General features: G+C 38.9%; 1 protein-coding gene across 4 annotated transcripts in view; it reads left to right on the top strand.

The window, feature by feature from the left end:
• The window catches only part of ARMH3 (armadillo like helical domain containing 3), a 172,901-nt gene that overhangs the window by 26,530 nt on the left and 128,866 nt on the right, over positions 1–17,505 (top strand). For all 4 annotated transcript variants that reach the window (XM_006053135.3, XM_044935204.1, XM_044935205.1 and 1 more), the window contains exons 10-17: positions 448–491; positions 1,555–1,615; positions 3,741–3,787; positions 4,262–4,337; positions 5,901–5,994; positions 11,105–11,206; positions 15,007–15,065; positions 16,578–16,643. In XM_006053135.3, the coding sequence (XP_006053197.1) occupies positions 448–491; positions 1,555–1,615; positions 3,741–3,787; positions 4,262–4,337; positions 5,901–5,994; positions 11,105–11,206; positions 15,007–15,065; positions 16,578–16,643 (549 nt within the window). The remainder of the gene's footprint in view (positions 1–447; positions 492–1,554; positions 1,616–3,740; positions 3,788–4,261; positions 4,338–5,900; positions 5,995–11,104; positions 11,207–15,006; positions 15,066–16,577; positions 16,644–17,505) is intronic.

The following is a 17,505-nucleotide window of genomic DNA, read 5'->3' as shown; positions in this document are numbered from 1 at the left end:
TTCTTTCTGTTACACTACTGTTTTCCTGTGGTCTGAAAGAGAGTGGCTTGTTTGTATGTACCTTCATTTAAGGTGGGACTCATTGTCACTTTTATTGTGGGTTGTTTTTAGAGACATTTGAGAGCTTTTTGTTTAAAGATTCTAACTTAGTCTTCTCTTTTGAGGTGAAAAAGACCCCAGTGAAATTGTCAGTGGTCTGGGCTGGTCTGTTTCATCTCTTGCTCTTCTAATTATATCTAGAAACATTAAATAATGTAATTAGATCAGAAAAGTCTTTCCAGAGAAGTTCCTTTTCATCCTTTGATAAGTCTCTCAGAATTTCTGTCCTTGTTGCCTACTTTCAGGTAAAACTTGCTGGGTTTGGACTGTCATTAGTGTTTTCCGTGGTCTAGTCATAGCATCATCACCAGGCCCTTATTTCACCTGTGCTGTCTTTTTTCTCTCTAGGGAATGGGGCTTGTGATTGCTCAAGCTTTATCTGAGTACAACAGGTAAGTCCATCTGCATTCAGTTTCATTTGAACTGGTTGAGTCAGGAACAGGTTTGTTAAGAGTTCTTGGGTGAACATCCCTTACCTATCCTAGAAGAGTATTCAGAGGTATACCTGCTGGCGGATGCATTTGCTCTAGCTTGACTTGATGGCTTTAGCAGGGGTGGGTTCTAACACTAGGAGAAAAGTAGCCATCACATTAGTGTCCATCTTTTGTTTAAGCAGCTCTTAACATTAAACGTTCTTTTGCAACCTTTGACATTTTGTTGCAGAGCATTTTAACAAATTTTCCAGCCACAGGCAGACTATTCCATTTAACTCAATGTATCATTTAAATACCGTTTCTATGTAAAAAAAAGGTTGTGAAGTGCTTTTTTTGTATGCTTATAAAAAGGAAGAAAAGAGATAGCACTGAATTCTCGTTTGACAGATATTTCTTTTTTATCAGTAATCAACTGCAGTTTCCTAGAGTCCTGTCTATTCTGGGGGCTCTTTTCTTCGATCTTGCTTTCCCCCCACCCTTGCTGCGGATGGGGAGGATTCGGTATTCATTGAATGGAAATCAGAATTGTATCTAATCCTGGCAAGGGCCAGGCAGGATCTTTCTTACTCCTTTCCAGACTTTCCTCGCGTACAATTGGGTGTTGGAATTTCAAATCTGTCCCCATCTCCACAAATAGTTGAGCTCACAGATTCCCCTCCTTTTCCTTCAAAAACAAACAAGATTTTCACTGTTACAGCCTTAATTTTACTGTCACACTTTTCAAGTAATAGTCTATTTGGGAAATAACTGGATCAGCCATATGTTAGAGCATTTCACACTTTTGCAGCTTGCTTTCTAAGTCTCTCCTGAAGTAGCTGGGCATTTTGGTGTACGCTACCTCAAGAGCAGATGGGTGCCTCTTAGCTTGCAAGGCAAACTGCAGAGGCTCGGTTGTTAGAACGTTTTTGTTTTCTGGAGTCAGTGAATTCTGCCAGTGAGCTGCCCTGATTACCTAGTATGCCAAGGACAAAGACATATGTGATAAATAACACTAAAGTTGAATTTAGTTATTTTTGTTCAGGCAGTATAAAGACAAGGAAGAAGAACACCAGAGCGGTTTTTTCTCTGCTTTAACAAATATGGTAAGTCCTACTTGTCTTTTTTTTTTTCCCACTCCCCTGCTCAAAAATATATGAGATCTATAGGGGTAGACAAGTCTGGACTCAGAAGTTTAGATATTTGAGATAATGGCATCATGAGGGGAGAGAGGCTGCTCATAGCAGATTTTTTGGAGAGCTGTATCTCTTCTAGTGATTTCCAAACCCAAGTTAGGCAGGGCAAAGAAGAGCTCTGATTTCTCTGGGGCTGTTTTTTTTTTTTTTTTTTTTTTTTTCAAATTAATTCAATTTTTTTAAGGCTACAAAAAAAGAGAAAGGTTCATATTAAGCCAGACTTCTGCTTCCTGAAGAACTGGCTCTGAAAAAAAAGAACCAGAAAAAAAAAAAAAAAGACAGTTGGCTCTGTTTGAGGACAGGTATGGAACACAGCATAGAGGGTTTAGGTCTGAGTCCAACCATAAGCTATCCTTGGCTGTTTGCTGTGACCCCATCATCATTTGTCCTGGAGTTGAGGGATTGGTGCAGTGATCCGAGCTACTCATCTAAAGGTTTAGGATCTGGGCTGAGGGGCCCACAGTTTGGGAAAATTACTGATTCAGTTTGCAAGACTCTTGAGCAGGGTATCTCAACCTTAGCATGGTAGGCATTTTAGGCCAGATAATCTGGGACTAATTTTTAAGAGGTAAATCTAAGGTCTCAGAATTTAGACAGATTCAGAAAGTCTGGTTCTTGGGTATTAGTATTCAAGTAATCAGCCCTAGGGCAAAACAGATTTTGAGTTCATTGTAAGGAACAACAGGCCCTGCCCCATTCCCACCCCTCAAAAGGCAACTTTTCCCCTCTGCCTTTTTCATTCTCAGAACCTACTATCAAGGAAAGGACACGATAAGCTCTTTAATTCTGAAGCACAAATGGGTAGTCCCTCAGATGTTGAAACAGTGTGAGGGCTGTATCAGTATTTGATTAGATGCATTAGATATAATCCTATTGCTTCCAGGGACCTTTGCCTTTTAGCCAAGAAGAAAAAGTTTTGTACCAAATAAATGGAGCTCCGGCTGCATGGATTTGGGCATCAATAAATAGGTGGAAAAGGCAGTGTTAGAAGGATGGGCATCTATCTCTGCCTCTGATATCCCATATATCAGGGCAACCTATTCCATTTGTTCAGTCAACTGCCCTGCCTAGGACACAAACAAAAGATTTCATGATGTGAAAGATGTATGCTGCTGCTAAGTCGTTTCAGTCGTGTCCGACTCTGTGCGACCCCATAGACAGCAGCCCACCAGGCTCTGCCGTCCCTGGGATTCTCCAGGCAAGAACACTGCAGTGGGTTGCCATTGCCTTCTCCATTGTGTGAAAGTGAAAAGTGAAAGTGAAGTCACTCAGTCGCGTCTGACTCGTAGCGACCCCATGGACTGCAGCCTACCAGGCTCCTCTCCATCCATGGGATTTTCTAGGCAAGGCTACTGGAGTGGCTTGCCATTGCCTTCTCTGGAAAGATGTATAGTAGGTTTCATTTAGACCAGGGGTCCCCAGCTTCTGGGATCTAATGCCTAATGATCTGAGGTGGAGCTGATACAATAATAATAGAAATGTGCACAATAAATGTAAGGCACTTGAATCATCCTGAAATCATCCCCCCATCCCCTGGTCTATGGAAAAATTGTCTTCCACGAAACTAGTCCCTGATGCTAAAAAGGTTGCTGACCACTGATTTAATAGTTCTTATCTGAAACCCAGATATTCCCCCAAGACGACTCTGTGCTGGATAAACAGCCTGCTTTCTGTAATGCTCTTTGTGAGTTAGTTTGTTTCAGATAAGCAGCTTCCAGGACAGAGGCAAAGTGATGAGGATGTTTAAGTTATCATTTACTTGCTGTCAGTGGTTACTGAACTAACACATAGACCTGGACAAAAGTACTGGGTTTTTTTTTTTAAGTCCCTTTAAGCAAAGAAAGTTTAGGAGAGTTTCATTACTTAAGATTCTTTTAAGATCTTCAAAGTGAGCTGGTTTTGTTGTGTGTGACTGGTGGGCCAGGGTTCCCTCATGCTGCAGCTTATTTTTTTCACTGATTAAAGGCTTTGTAGGGCCCAGAGCTCCTCTCACATTTCCCTGCTATAACTCTGCGATTCCCCTTTTCTTCCACAGGTGGGCAGCATGTTCATAGCAGATGCCCATGAGAAAATCTCAGTACAGTAAGTGCCTGATGAACTTGTGCGGTGACTTGAACTTCAGTGTGGACTCTCTTACTGGATATGAAAGTGTGAAACTTTATCTCTGCAGATTCAAACTTTTTTGATGATTGTCAAATGTTTCTTGAGTTTTAAATAATAATGGGACTTGCATGTATTGAGCTCTAAAAAGCTGTAAAACTGTTCCCAGCTATCTCTGAAAGGAAATAAAGAGGACTTGGTGTCTGAGGCAGTTAAGGACTTAACTGGATTGGGGTGAAAAAGTGAAAAGGGGAAATAATGAAGTAGGTAAGAACAGATCTAAGGAATTAAAGTGCTGACTGTATTTCCTTTATATAAGCCCAAAAAGGAAATAATGGAGCATTAGAAACTCAAACGGATTTATAATGAGGAGTAGGGGTGAAATCTTATCTTGATGATTATACTCTTTTACCTTCTTCATTATAAGAGACTCCAATTTGCTCTCTTTTTCTTTAGAACCAACGAGGCCATCCTTCTGGCACTTTATGAAGCTGTTCATTTAAATCGCAACTTTATCACAGTGTTAGCCCAGGTTGGTTATATTAAAAACTTCAGTTTTTTTTCTCCCTGACTTTCATACAGATTCACTCCATTGAAAAGCCTATCTGGGTGTGCTCATGTAAACCCTACTTTGCATTGGTGAGCCATAGTTAGTAACTAAAGAGTTGCATCAGTTGCCTTTGCTTCATGCTCTCCTCAAATATCTATGTCTCCATCTGGTGCTAAAATGGAACTGGTAACATGCCAAGTTAATGGTCTTGACCAGTTGACTGATTCTGCTAACCCAAATGAGTTGAGATTATTTCATTTTGCTCACTGGAAATCCCTTAGTATTATCTGCCCATACAGATTTTTTTTAACAGGCTTTCTGCTTCCTAAACCTCTGTGGAATTACGACCAGAGAAAAAAATAGGCCACGTCACTTATGTTATTATCTCATCTATTTCCAGAGAAGAAAAGTACAAAATATCCTGTGCAGCACAAGGTTTGCTGTTAACCAAAAAAAAAAAAAAGGTCAACGAATATTGAAAGCAGGAAGTCATAGAATCCTGAGTACTGGGTCACTTGCTTAAGGGATGTCCTAAGTTGTTGGTACAGGAGGAACTAAAATAGGCTGAGAACTCAAGTGCTGCCCATGAAAGCTGTCTTTAAAAATTGATGAAGTGTTTTTAAAGTCAGACTGTTTAAATTATGTATGAAGTTTTTTTTTAAGGGCAAGTGTGCTTATGCTTTTTTCTCAAAGGGTCGTTATGTATGGGAGCCACTGAGTTTCAGCAACAAAAAAAATAAGGTCAAAAAGCTGTGCTGGTTTTGGGGTCTGGTTTGCTGGTTTAGCAATTCTCATTTTTCACTACTGATCACATGAGGCTTTATCCATGATTCTCATGATGTTCCTTGTTAGCTGTCCAAATTCTGTAATTGATTTTAAAGGAAAAAGTGAGGAGGGTAAAATCTGATAAAACTATTGGGGAAGAGAAGGGAGTAGCCACCACTAAGCCTGATTCTCAAGAGCTGATGTGGCAAGGATGGCTAAGGAAGGTAAGGGAAAGAGGAGTCATCTCTTTTGGTTCCTAGTGGATGTCTCCTCCCATGTCTCTGACTCCCCACCCCACACACTCTTGTTTTTGGTGGAACAAGGAGGGCTGCCCTCTGCATAGCCCTTCTTATAGTGTCTGTTATTGCATTGGCTCACCTGCACTTACTAGTTGACTTATGTGGTCATCAGAATAGTCTGTAGATATGTTTTGGGTTGATCAGATAATAGTCCCTTCTCAGATTCAGATAGGACTGCAAGTGCCCTTTTTTGTGTGTGGAATATTTCTGTGTATTTGTTTACCCCAGTTTTTTATTCATATGGTTCTGTAGGTAAACTTACATAATGGAAACTTAGTTACTTAAAGAAAACTAGCCTGCAGAGCTTATTAGAGTTTAGCAAGCATCAACAGTAATCAGGTACTAAATAGGAACTAAATGTAGAAGCTGTCTCTCCTCAGTGAGCTTTCTGCCTGTTTATGAGGCCAGGAATACCAGAAAGGTTAAGCAGAGGACACCCACAGTCTTCTCTTTTCTTATCCTTATCTGTGTTCTCTTTCAGAGTCATCCAGAAATGGGCTTGGTGACGACCCCTGTCAGTCCTGCTCCAACAACCCCAGCCACACCACTTGGGACCACGCCACCCTCCTCTGATGGTAAGTCCATCACCTCCTTTGTTTTCTTGATTAATACAATCTTGAATCTTTAGGGGTGAGTGTAGTTGTTGTTGTTTTTCTTTCCCTGACAAAAAGCATAATTGTTGGTTCTTTTGCTTAAGAAATTATCTTTAGGATTTGTAAAACTCTAAAGAAAAGATAGTCAAATGCTTTCCTCTGTATAAGAAGCTACGAAACTCCAGCTTGTCCTCCTTAGGGAATGGTTGTAGAATCATGGAAATGCTGGATTTTAAAAGGGACCTCAGAGATCAGTGATACCTGTCTTGCCAAACTGAGGTACTTGTGAAGCTCAGATGAGATATTTTATGAATATCTCACTGAAATAAATGTAAAATGGTAAAATCATCTCATGTTATCATTTGACAAATGAGGAAATTGAGGCCAGGGGAGTATGAGTTTTGCCTAAGATTAGTGAGAGTTGACACTAAGAACCTTGCATGGATCAGGGTTGGGACCATGCCTGTTTTGTGCACCATTAAATGTCCAGCATAGTGCCGGACATGGTTACTGCTTAGTAAATATTTGTTGACTAAATGAATGAGAAAGTGAACTTGGAAGTTGCTCACTGTTATGTGTCTGCCAGGCACACCCAGTTAGAAAATGACAAGTGTGTAATAATTGGGAATTTGCTGGGTATTTAAGATTTCTCTTCTTTAAAAGATAACAACAACAACATTCTACTGTATAGATCTTATCACTGGAAGTTATGAAAAGGGTAATAGAAAAGAAATTAAGAATTTTGCCCAATAAACTTTGTATCAACCTGAATTGGTTCTAATGTCAGCTAAGTGTGCTTGAGGGAATAACTTAACCTAAAAACAGTCTTCATTAATACTTGATGTTTTGCCTCAAATGTTGAACTCATTTTGGGTAAAAAAATTGTGCCTCTCTACTGTCTATATTTGACATGACCATCTTTGCTCTGCTGTTTCTCCTTTAAACTTTGATATAACACCTCTGGCATTAGCATTTCAAGGTAATACAAGCAGTATTAGTACAAAAGTATTACTGGGAGGTGCCACTGATTTTCAAGTCTGTGGTAGCAAATTGGATCTGTTTTCAATTGATAGTCAAATTCCAAAATACAGATTTCCCCTGTTCTCTGAAAGCAGAGCTTTCCTACACAACCTTCTGTAATTGCATAAAGCAAAGAAGCAAATATCTTAGGTTGCATCTTGCTAATGGATGCACAGAGTAAATTTAGATAAAGCACAGATGCTCACAGACACAGTTCAGAACTGGGTGGCTTGATTCTTACATGCTGCGTGTAGTTTGTGGGAAGGAATTGAGCGGTATCACTCTCACTGCTGGGGATGCCAATGCTTCTGTTACAACTTGCTGCAAAACAAATGCTGAACACTGTTTTCATTTTTTGCTTTTGTCTTTCTTTCGTCTCACCCCATCACTCTTTTTTCTTGTTACTTTCATTTCTAATTGTTGATAGGTGGTAGGATTTTTTTTTTCTACTTTTCTTTGCCTGAATTTGAGAAAATAAAGTTGAATGTGTATACTTAAAAAAATTTTTTTTAGCTTTATTGAGGTGAGTTGATATGCATATACATTGTGAGAAAATTCCCCCTATCTATTAACCCATCCGTTACCTCATGTATTTTTCTTTTTCTTTTTTGTAGGGGATGAGAACTTTTAAGTTCTACTCTCTTAGCAAATTTCGTTATACAACATAGTATTATCAACATGGTTACCATTTTAATATTTTACATTAGATCTTCAGATTTTGCTAATCTGAAAGTTTGTGTCCTTTTACCAACCTCTCCCTATTTCCTCCATCCCCTAACCCCTGACAACCACTTTTCTACTCTCTCTTTCTATGAGCTTGACTTGTTTTTTTAAGATTCCACATGTAAGTGATGCCATATAGTGTTTGTAGTATCTTGGCTACTGTGAATAATGCTGTAATGAACATGGGAGTGAAAATATCTCTTTGATATCCTATTTTCATTTCCTTTGTATATATACCTACAAGTAGGATTGCTGGATCATATGGTAGTTCTGTTTTTAATTTTTTGAGGAACCTTTATACAGTTTTCCTTAGTGGTTACACTGATTTACAGTCCTATTAGCAGTACATAAGAGTTCCCCTTTCTCCACATCCTTACTAATTCTTGTTATCACTTGTCTTTTTTTTTGGCCACATGGCTTTGTGAGATCTTAGTTCCAAATCAGGGATTGAACCTGGGCCCTCTGCTATGAAAGCCCAGAGTCCTAACCACTGGACCTTCAGGGAATTCCTTCACTTGTCTTTTTAAAAAAATTTAATTAATTAAAAAATTGTATAGTTGATTTACAATATAAGTTTCAGGTATACAGCATAGTGGTTCACAAATTTTAAAGATTATACTCCATTTATATTGGAGAAGAAAATGGCAACCCACTCCAGTAATCTTGCCTAGAGAATCCCATGGGCAGAGGAGCCTGGATAGGCAACAGTCCATGGGGTCACAAAGAGTCAGACACTATTGAGTAACAACAAATAGTTACTATAAAATATATAAAATATAGGCTATATTCTCTGTGATATGTGATATATCTTTGTAGCTTATTTAGTGTATATAATGGTATGTACCTGTTAATTCACTATGCCTATTTTGCCCCTCTCCATTTTGCCTTTTTTTCTTTTTTTTTTAAACATTTATTTATTTTGGCTCCACCAGGTCTTTGTTGCAGCATTTGAACTCTTATTTGGTGCATATGGGATCTAGTTCCCTGACCAGTAATTGAACCTGGGCCCTCTGCATTGAGAGCACAGTCTTACCCCCTGGACCACCAGGGAACCCCCTGCCTTTTTTCTGAAAAGTGAAAACCGTCTTTAGACTTTGCATTAGTGAAAACAAGTACTAAGGTAGGTTTTTTTTTGTGGAGACAAAGTGGCTTTTGTAAAATGAGCTTGAAAAGCAGGGCACACCTGTATCTTAATGAGAAGGAACATGTAGTAGGATTGCCTGCTTGTTCTCTGCTTATTCTGGTCACCAAATAACATTCCAGCAGAAATACTGTTTTTTTTTCTTTAACGATGAATCCTTCCTGGTTACCATGGATATCAAAAGGCTTGTGTGTGTGTGTGTGAGTGTGTGTGTGTGTGCGCGCGCGCGCATGTGCACGCGCATGTGCACACATTTGGGTTCGCATAGGTATATCTACACACACACATATATATCTGTCTATATCTGTATATCTGATTTCATGTGATGTTGGGGTTTGGCTGCTTCAGAGAACCGCCTTTCAAACTGTTCATTGTGAACACTTCCACCCACACACTTGATTATGCAACTTGATTTGTGCTTACTTACAACCAGTGAGGTTTTACTTTTTCTAGTGGGAAGATTGGAGTCAGTCCACTTTCAAATGACTGTCTCCCTTGACAAAGGCTGCTGGGAAGAATTACGAAGCCAGCGATCAAGGAATAACTCTTAGGAAGCAGATTTTAATTTGTGAGGGATTTTATTCTATTGATATTGCTTCTATTTTGTCTTTTTGTCTTTTTCTTCTCTCCTAATTTATTTCCTTTTTGTAGGGGTCCTAAGTCTTATAACTCTATCCTCAAGTTTTGGTTTTTTAATTGGTTTTTAAAACAACTGGTACTCAGTGGCCTAGTTATATTTAAAGGTGTGTTACTGTTGCCATTATTTTTAAAAAGTCAGCAGTTTAGCTATAATGTTTGTTCTCAGTTCAGACTTGACATTTGACAACTCAGCCTTGGCATGGGAGGATTTTCTTGTAAACTAAAAATACATATACTTCTATATTTCTAAGTATTATGTAAGACAGTTTTCTAGTTATCTCTGTATTTGAGTTGGGGGGAAAAAAGCCCCACTTAACCAGATCAATGCCTCTTTGTATTGGACAAAGGAAGGATTATGGGCTCTGAGCTTCAGAATAGGCTGTAGTTTGAAATGATAGTGTCAAGTCATTAATCCATAACATGAATTTTAAGATATATTAGTATTTCAACATAAAAACATATTTGTCTTCTATTAGTTCTTGGGGGCTGAACTGTGGGAAGACAGCCAAGGGTTGGGCATGCTAATTTCTTCTCATAAGGCTTTTTGCTGTGCTTGCTATGTATCATGGATCCATAATATGCAAATGTTTTGCATTGTTAATAAATGTTCTCAGCATACATAGTAATAACTTCAAAGGGATTCATTATGGTTAAGAATACATATTATGAATAATATCCCAGACTCAGCTGAGTATTTCATAGGTGAAAATATAACAGAAAACTATAGATCCTCTAGTTTTTCTAGGCAATCATGAGTTTCCTTTTTTTGTATATTATGTCTTAGACAGTGTAAAAGTACTTAACAAGATGTCTAAATCTCATGTAAAATATTAGAAACTTGGGGATCTGTATTAAGGCTATCCTGTGTGGGTCAGCCCTAGTCTGGTCCCTTGTTGTTCATTGTTACTGTGGCACAGAGAATGTGAGCAGGGGCAGTTTCTCCAGCAAGCAACTAGGTATATAAAACTCTATTCTCAGTCAGTAATGTCCACCTGTTTTCAGTCTGGTATTTCTTCAGGTTCCCTTTTGTGGGGAAGAGATTAAGAAGTAAAATTTGAATGTATTTCTGTCTTTTTTCCCTTCCATCTTGCATATTTCCAGCCTAAAGGCTTATTCTCTGAGCAAGATTTTTCCATATTAGGAATGAATTGTCATTTATTTTAAGCAGTAGACTCATTAAAGCAAGGCTCATTTATATTCAATACAGCTCTTTCACTTAGGTACAAATTAAAGTGCTTTTTAGAAGGGCCTTGAACCCTTTTGGTTTGCTTGGAACTAGAAAGTGGAATCAAAATACCCTTCTTAGAACATTGGGAGAAAAGCACTCTTCCTTTAGACAGGCATTCTTAGATAGGAGAGAAAGACTTTGGGCTTAATCTTGGGGGTAGGAAGAGCTCTAGAGGCCTAGGAAGACTAGATAACAGTCTTATGATAAGCACTCAGTCTTTCCTCTGTTTTGGAGAAAGATTCTTTTGTGATTTCTTTGCCTGCTGGTAAGTTGTCTGTATAGGTAGAAGTGTTAAATGGAATATGTTACAGGCTGAATGCATTTTATCTGTTCTATTCCAGTTATAAGTTCTGTGGAACTCCCACTGGATGCAGATGTACAGACCAGTAATCTACTGATAACCTTCTTAAAGTATAGCTCGATTGTCATGCAAGACACCAAAGGTAAGGCATTCTCTTTTGAGAGCTCAGGAAACAGGAGGTGGTAGGTAGCTGCTTAGCTTGATCAGGGAGCAGCATTAATACTTGTAAGCTTTGACGAGATGACCCATTGGGCCCTCCTTGCAAAGTGATGGTCCTGATTACTGGAAAATTTCTCACTGCCAGATGGCAATTAGATGGTGTTGGAAAAACCTGGAGCTGGAGCGGGAGTGCTCCAAAATAGAACAGAGAAAATAAATTGATCTCTACAAAAACTAGCAAGTCTTCTTAATAGATTTTGGTAAGTAGATGCAAACTCTTATGTATGGGAAGTCAGGGAATTAGCATGTTTCAGGGAATTCCCTTTTGAGGACAAGAACTGAAAACATCAGCTCATAGTGAGAATTAGGACTGTTGTGCAGAGTACAGTAGGAAGAGGTGAGATTCAGAGGGACTGTGTTTTTTAACACTTAAAATATAAGTGTTAGTCCTCATCCGTGAAATGCAGAATGGGAGTGGGAGAGAAATAGGTATTAGAAAAGCTTGATGTTATTCTGTCTAGTTTTCCTCTTCTTCCTCTGTTGATGATTTTTCTATGATCTTTTAACTGGTGGTAGGGTAGTGGAATAGTTGGGCTAGAAGAAGAAATTGGGAAGAAACCCAGCAAATTCTGTTCAGTATATATCTCAAGGTTTTTATTTTTTTAAGCCTAGTTTTTCTTTTTTAACTGGATCTATATGAGTGTTTACAATTTTATTTATTTCTAGTATATATATCTATTGTAAAATACACATAATGTAAAATTTACCATTTTAACTATTTTTAAGTGGCACTAAGTACAATCCCATTGTTATACATGCATCAGTGTTTCCTGAGGCCATTGCTTCTCCTTTTTGGAAATCTGTAACCTCTCCCTTTTTCTGGAAATACTGCAACAACCACAGAAAGCCAAAAACTGCATAGATGTGACCCTGAAAATAGATTTCTAGCTTTGCTTGATATAACACAGTGAATTGAGGCCCTTGAAACTCACTTTTAGCTTTAATGGTTATATAATCCTCATTGTACTGGTTACTGTGCCATCCATAACATAAATAGAAGGCAAAATTGAGGGTAGATTAATTGCAGCATGAGTGGTCTCAGGCTGTTTCTGTAAATTCTGGCTGGGTTAGATCTTTGCTAAAAGGAAGCCTTAATATGGTAGGATATGGCAGCCTAAATATGGTTAAGTATGATGAAGAGTTAATTTCAAAATGATACCTGTGTGTCTTCACTGGCCCAGCTCCCTTCCTGTTGATTAAGACCCTGACCTGGCTAATAGGATCTCATTATGTTTTTAGCGGCAATAGAAGCAACTTTTTCTTGGCTCTGCTCCTCCTTCCCCTCCCTCCAGTACTATTTTGTCTTCTTTATTATATATCATTTGCTGCCTATAAAAATACTTAAAATATTTATTACTATTAGATTATAAAATTTATAATAAGCATAATAAATAGCATAGGATAAAAAGTATAATAATAAAATGAACTTATCCGTCAACTTAAGAAACTTAATGCTGTTGAAGCTACCTGTGTGTCCCTTCCCCAGCTATTCCTCTCCATGACTCAGAATTTTGTGTTTATTATCGCCTTGATTTTGGCTGTGCTTTCAAAGTCGGTTTTTTTCCCCTGAAGTTATTCTGTCTTGGGTATTGTCACCCTGAGGAAATATCTGCTCAATCTTTAAGATAGGCAAGAGATAAAAATACTAAAAATATATATCTTTGCATACATAGCCTAAAGTTGATTGACCAACGTTTATGATGTTTGGTATGATTAAACTTATTTTTTATTGTTCTTGTTTTTTTGGGCTTTTATGAATTTTAAAAATGAATAATAATGAAATATGCCTTATTTTTGTAATCAGGAACAGTTTTTTTAAAGTGGAGAGATAGCTGTAGGCTTTTCTGCAAGAGTTGCTTATCAGGTTTTTGGGGAAAGGGAAGGATAGTGCCAGAAAACTCTGTGACCAGGAGTAGGTAGAAGAGTCTTACAAATTTGGGGAAAGGGAACGATAGTACCAGAGAAGCTCTGCGGCCAGGGGTAGGTAGAAAAGTCTCACAAATCTGGCTTTGCGTCAGCAAGGCATTTCTTTTCTGGCTGCTTAGGCGCTCTGCTGTAAGCTACCGGAATGTCAAATAGGATCATTGTCATTACTCTTTTGCGCCGCCTATCGCTAAGGAGAGGTAAATGTATTTCTTTGACCACGACCCTCCTTATGCCTTCTAACTGTCAGGTTTTGGTTTATAGATTTCATCTTTGAGGAAGTAACAGGTTAATGTCAGGATGAGTACTGTTAGCTAACTTTCATAGCACGGTAATCTGTTAATAAATCTCTCCAGAATGGACTTTAGTCTGGGTCCTGTCAAAGCTAATTTGAAACAACATAAGCCATTTTTCTGTTTTGGATATGCTGGTATAACCCTCTTTTTACTTCCACTTCACCACCTCACCCACAAACATCCTGAAAAGCAAAAAAGTTATAATGGTTCTGGTAATTGGCAGTGATGGGTTAGCTCTTTCTGGGTCCTTTGTGTGGGCTTAGAGCCCTGTTACTGAGGTTGCTTTCTTTTTATTTATTTATTTATTTTGCTTTCTTTTTAAATAACTAGAATGTGAGTTCTGGGAGGCCACAGACCTTTCTTTAGTCCAGTACTATATCTCTACTGCCTAGCATAGTGCCTGCCACATGTGTGTATGCTCAGTCATGTCCGACTCTTTGTTACTCTCATGGACTGTAGCCCTCCAAGCTCTTCTGTCCATGAAATTTTCCAGGCAAGAATACTGGAGTGGGTTGCCATTTCCTCCTCCAGGGAATCTTCCCGAGCCAGGGATGGAACCCACGTCCCCTGCATTGACAGGCGGATTCTTTACCACTGAGCCACCAGGGAAGCCCTACCTACCACATGCTGCTGCTGCTGCTAAGTCGCTTCAGTCGTGTCCGACTCGGTGCGACCCCATAGATGGCAGCCCACCAGGCTCCCCCGTCCCTGGGATTCTCCAGGCAAGAACACTGGAGTGGGTTGCCATTTCCTTCTCCAATGCATGAAAGTGAAAAGTGAAAGAGAAGTCGCTCAGTCGTGTCCGACTCGTAGTGACCCCATGGACTGCAGCCTACCAGGCTTCTCCGTCCATGGGATTTTCCAGGCAAGAATACTGGAGTGGGGTGCCATTGCCTTCTCCAACCTACCACATAGTCGGTAATAAATATTTGTAGAGTGAGTAGCTTTGGCAGGAAAAAAAATGATCAAGAGTTCCTAGCTTTCCTGGTTGTAAGTAATGTTCACATTGTAAGGAGAACGTGAGCTGGAGCCTAGTTTCCAGTTAATTTTTTTCTGGTTCTGCTGCCAGTTTGCTATGAACAGTTATAAAAATGTTCTAGATTTTGTGGTAGATGAGTAAGGATTGTGGTGCTTTGACTAGTGGATGAGGTGGACTTTGAAAAGGAATGGATCTGATTGTCCAGAAGCAAAAGGCTGATATGGAAACAAAGGGCATGGCCCTGATTTGGGCCACAGTTTTAAGGACTGTTACAATAATTGAATGGTTCCCAGGAAGATGTTTAGCTGTCTGTCATACTACCAGAACACTTAAGAAAAAAATCTTATGGGGGAATTCTTTTGTCTAGAAGAAAAGCAAGAATTACTTTAGTAAAACCTTGATTTTCGTTCATGAATTTTGTGGGGAAAGAAAGTGTGAATGTTCTTTTTGATGATACACATCTTTATTCTCTATAGAAACATGGTCTGGATGATTTAGAGAGAACGATTTATTTTTTCTTTTCAGATGAGCACCGGCTTCACAGTGGCAAACTCTGTCTGATTATCCTTACATGTATTGCAGAGGTAGGTCTCACCAGCCTTCTGGTATGAGCTGATCTCTTACAGAATGCTCTCTTTTCTACCCTTCTCTCCAGTTCCTGTCTCTTGACTTTTAGGGACCTAAAGTTTGGGAGAGAAAATCTTCCTCCTTTATATTATCTCCTCCACTGGAATGTAAGCACCAGTAGGTCCTTTGTCTTCTTCGCAAATGTTTTCTCAGCGTCTGGCACGTAGTAGAGGGTCAATTAATATTTACTGCATGACTTCATAATGAATTCATATGATAACTGCTATAATTGAGAACTGGAAGATTCTAGTTCTTAAGAGTTTGGAACTCTAAAGAGACTTACACCTCTTCAGAAAAAAACAGTCCTGCCCCTTTAAACCTATTTATGTTGAATCTTTTGCATTTAGCAAAATGAAAAAAGGAGCTCAGGTTTCTGTGGGGAGAGGTGGAGAGAAAAGCTAAGGGATGGGCATTGGAAACTGAGTAAAGTTGGATTGATTGTAGTTCGATGAAGAACAAGAACCAGAGGGTAAATAAAGAAGAGAAGTTGCAACTTCGGCTTTGGAAAGAGTCACTTTTGGTTGAATTAATTAGGCCTGAATTCACCTTATATCTTGTTGGCAACAGAGGTCTGGCAGAAATTGAGTCAATTTAGAGCTGAATTTGTAGTTTCAATCTCCTCCTTCGCTTACTCCTTATTGGGATCTTTTCTCTCCCAAGAAAAATAGTTAAGGTGTGGTCCACGTGGAGCAGAGATCTCCCTCAGTCTTTCCATTTTTATGTTTGCTGTGGAAAGCTAACCTACTTTTCACCAGGTTAGGAGTAGCTGTAGAAGAGCTGCTTATTAGCAGTGGGCCTGGTGTAATTGCTTTTCAAAAATCTTACTAAGAAAATAATTAAAGGAGTTGTTTTTCACAAATTGTAGCAGATCCTAGGAATTGGAGTTTGTAGGCATGTCAGATCTTCAGAAAAGTTGTTGGGAAAGAGCCAAGGGATGTTTATTACTGATGCATGGTGAGAGTCTTTTGATTTTCCATCAGTCTTCAGCAAAGCCAGGGATATACGGGGTCTTGCCTGTTGCCATGCTGCCTGAGTAAGCAGTTTTCTCTTGCTATGCCAAGCCTGTTCCCGGTGGAGTGCAGACCTTTCTTATTAATCGCAGATCCTCATGTGTAGCCTGCACATGTAACCTGCAGTCCCTATGCTCCTTGGGCAGATGGGAAGGAAGAGAGAATAGGAAAACAGATTCCTCTCAGCATTTGTCTTAAGTGCCTGTGCCTTAATTTTTATTATTTGTAATTTGCTTTGAGATTTTTGGCCAGTTAGAGACCTACTGGGAAATTACACTTAAGTGAAACCTCATGGCTTAAGTAGGGCTTGACATAAAGGCTGTAGTCTTCTCCCATTAGCTCTCTAACTGGTCCTTGAAAGGAGTTCTTTTAAGACATGTAAATCCTTGGACTTTAATAAGAGTATAGATTATAGATAGCTCTCATTCCCTTCTTATCTGTGTTTTTTATTTTTATTAGGATCAATATGCCAATGCATTTTTGCATGATGACAACATGAATTTTCGAGTAAACTTACATAGAATGGTAGGTATGACTTTTAATTCTTGTTTTTTCTTAGAGGAATTTTTTTATTTTGGCACGATTGGAGACGATGACATTGATCCTACTAGAACAGATGTGGGTGGAAATTTATCCTAAAGGGCTCTTGCTTAACTGTTGTTCAAAAGACACATGCCTGTTGTTGGAATTTTTTGTGTGTGTCTTGGAGGTGTTACTTACTCAATAGAGGGTGGAAAGATCCACAGTCGCATACCCATGGCAGTAATATTATTGTAGAATGTATCAGGGGACTTCTCTGGCGGTCCATTTGTTAAGATTCTGTACTTCCACTGCAGGATGCATAGGTTTGATTCCTGGTCAGGGAACTAAGATCCCACATGCCACCCAGCACGGCCACAAACAAACAAACTAAAAATAAGTAAGCAAACAAACAAAAAAACCCAAAAAGGTATATCTTGACATTGAATGTATCAGTAATGTAGATTTCAACAAGGAGACGGGCCTAAGCCTTTTGTTTTCAGAATATACTGTGGTCTTTGATTGGGTGATGCTAGATCCTGCTTATTAGATTTATTCATCTGAGAGGTGGGGGAAATAGAGTATGAAGGATCAAGGAGTTTCCTAAAACTTGGAGTTATGTTCAGAAATATCACCTTGAGGTTTATATTTAAAACTTCCTTTAAAAAAAGCTTTTCCTTTTTTTTGAACTGCTAACTGTTGCTGCCTCTACACAGCCACATTCTCCCTTTTTCTTACTTATTATTTTAGCAAAGAAAAATACTAGTGTATCTCTTTTGTTGTCAGTAATGTCACTTATATAGATAAAAGCAAAGCAAAAACAATAGCTTTCCCCTTGTAGTATGCATCAGTGCCGTGTGGGGCTGTG

The sequence above is a fragment of the Bubalus bubalis genome, chromosome 23 (assembly GCF_019923935.1).
Source record: "Bubalus bubalis isolate 160015118507 breed Murrah chromosome 23, NDDB_SH_1, whole genome shotgun sequence".
NCBI classification, from domain to species: Eukaryota; Metazoa; Chordata; class Mammalia; order Artiodactyla; family Bovidae; genus Bubalus; species Bubalus bubalis.
This window is presented reverse-complemented; position numbering and strand designations above follow the sequence as displayed.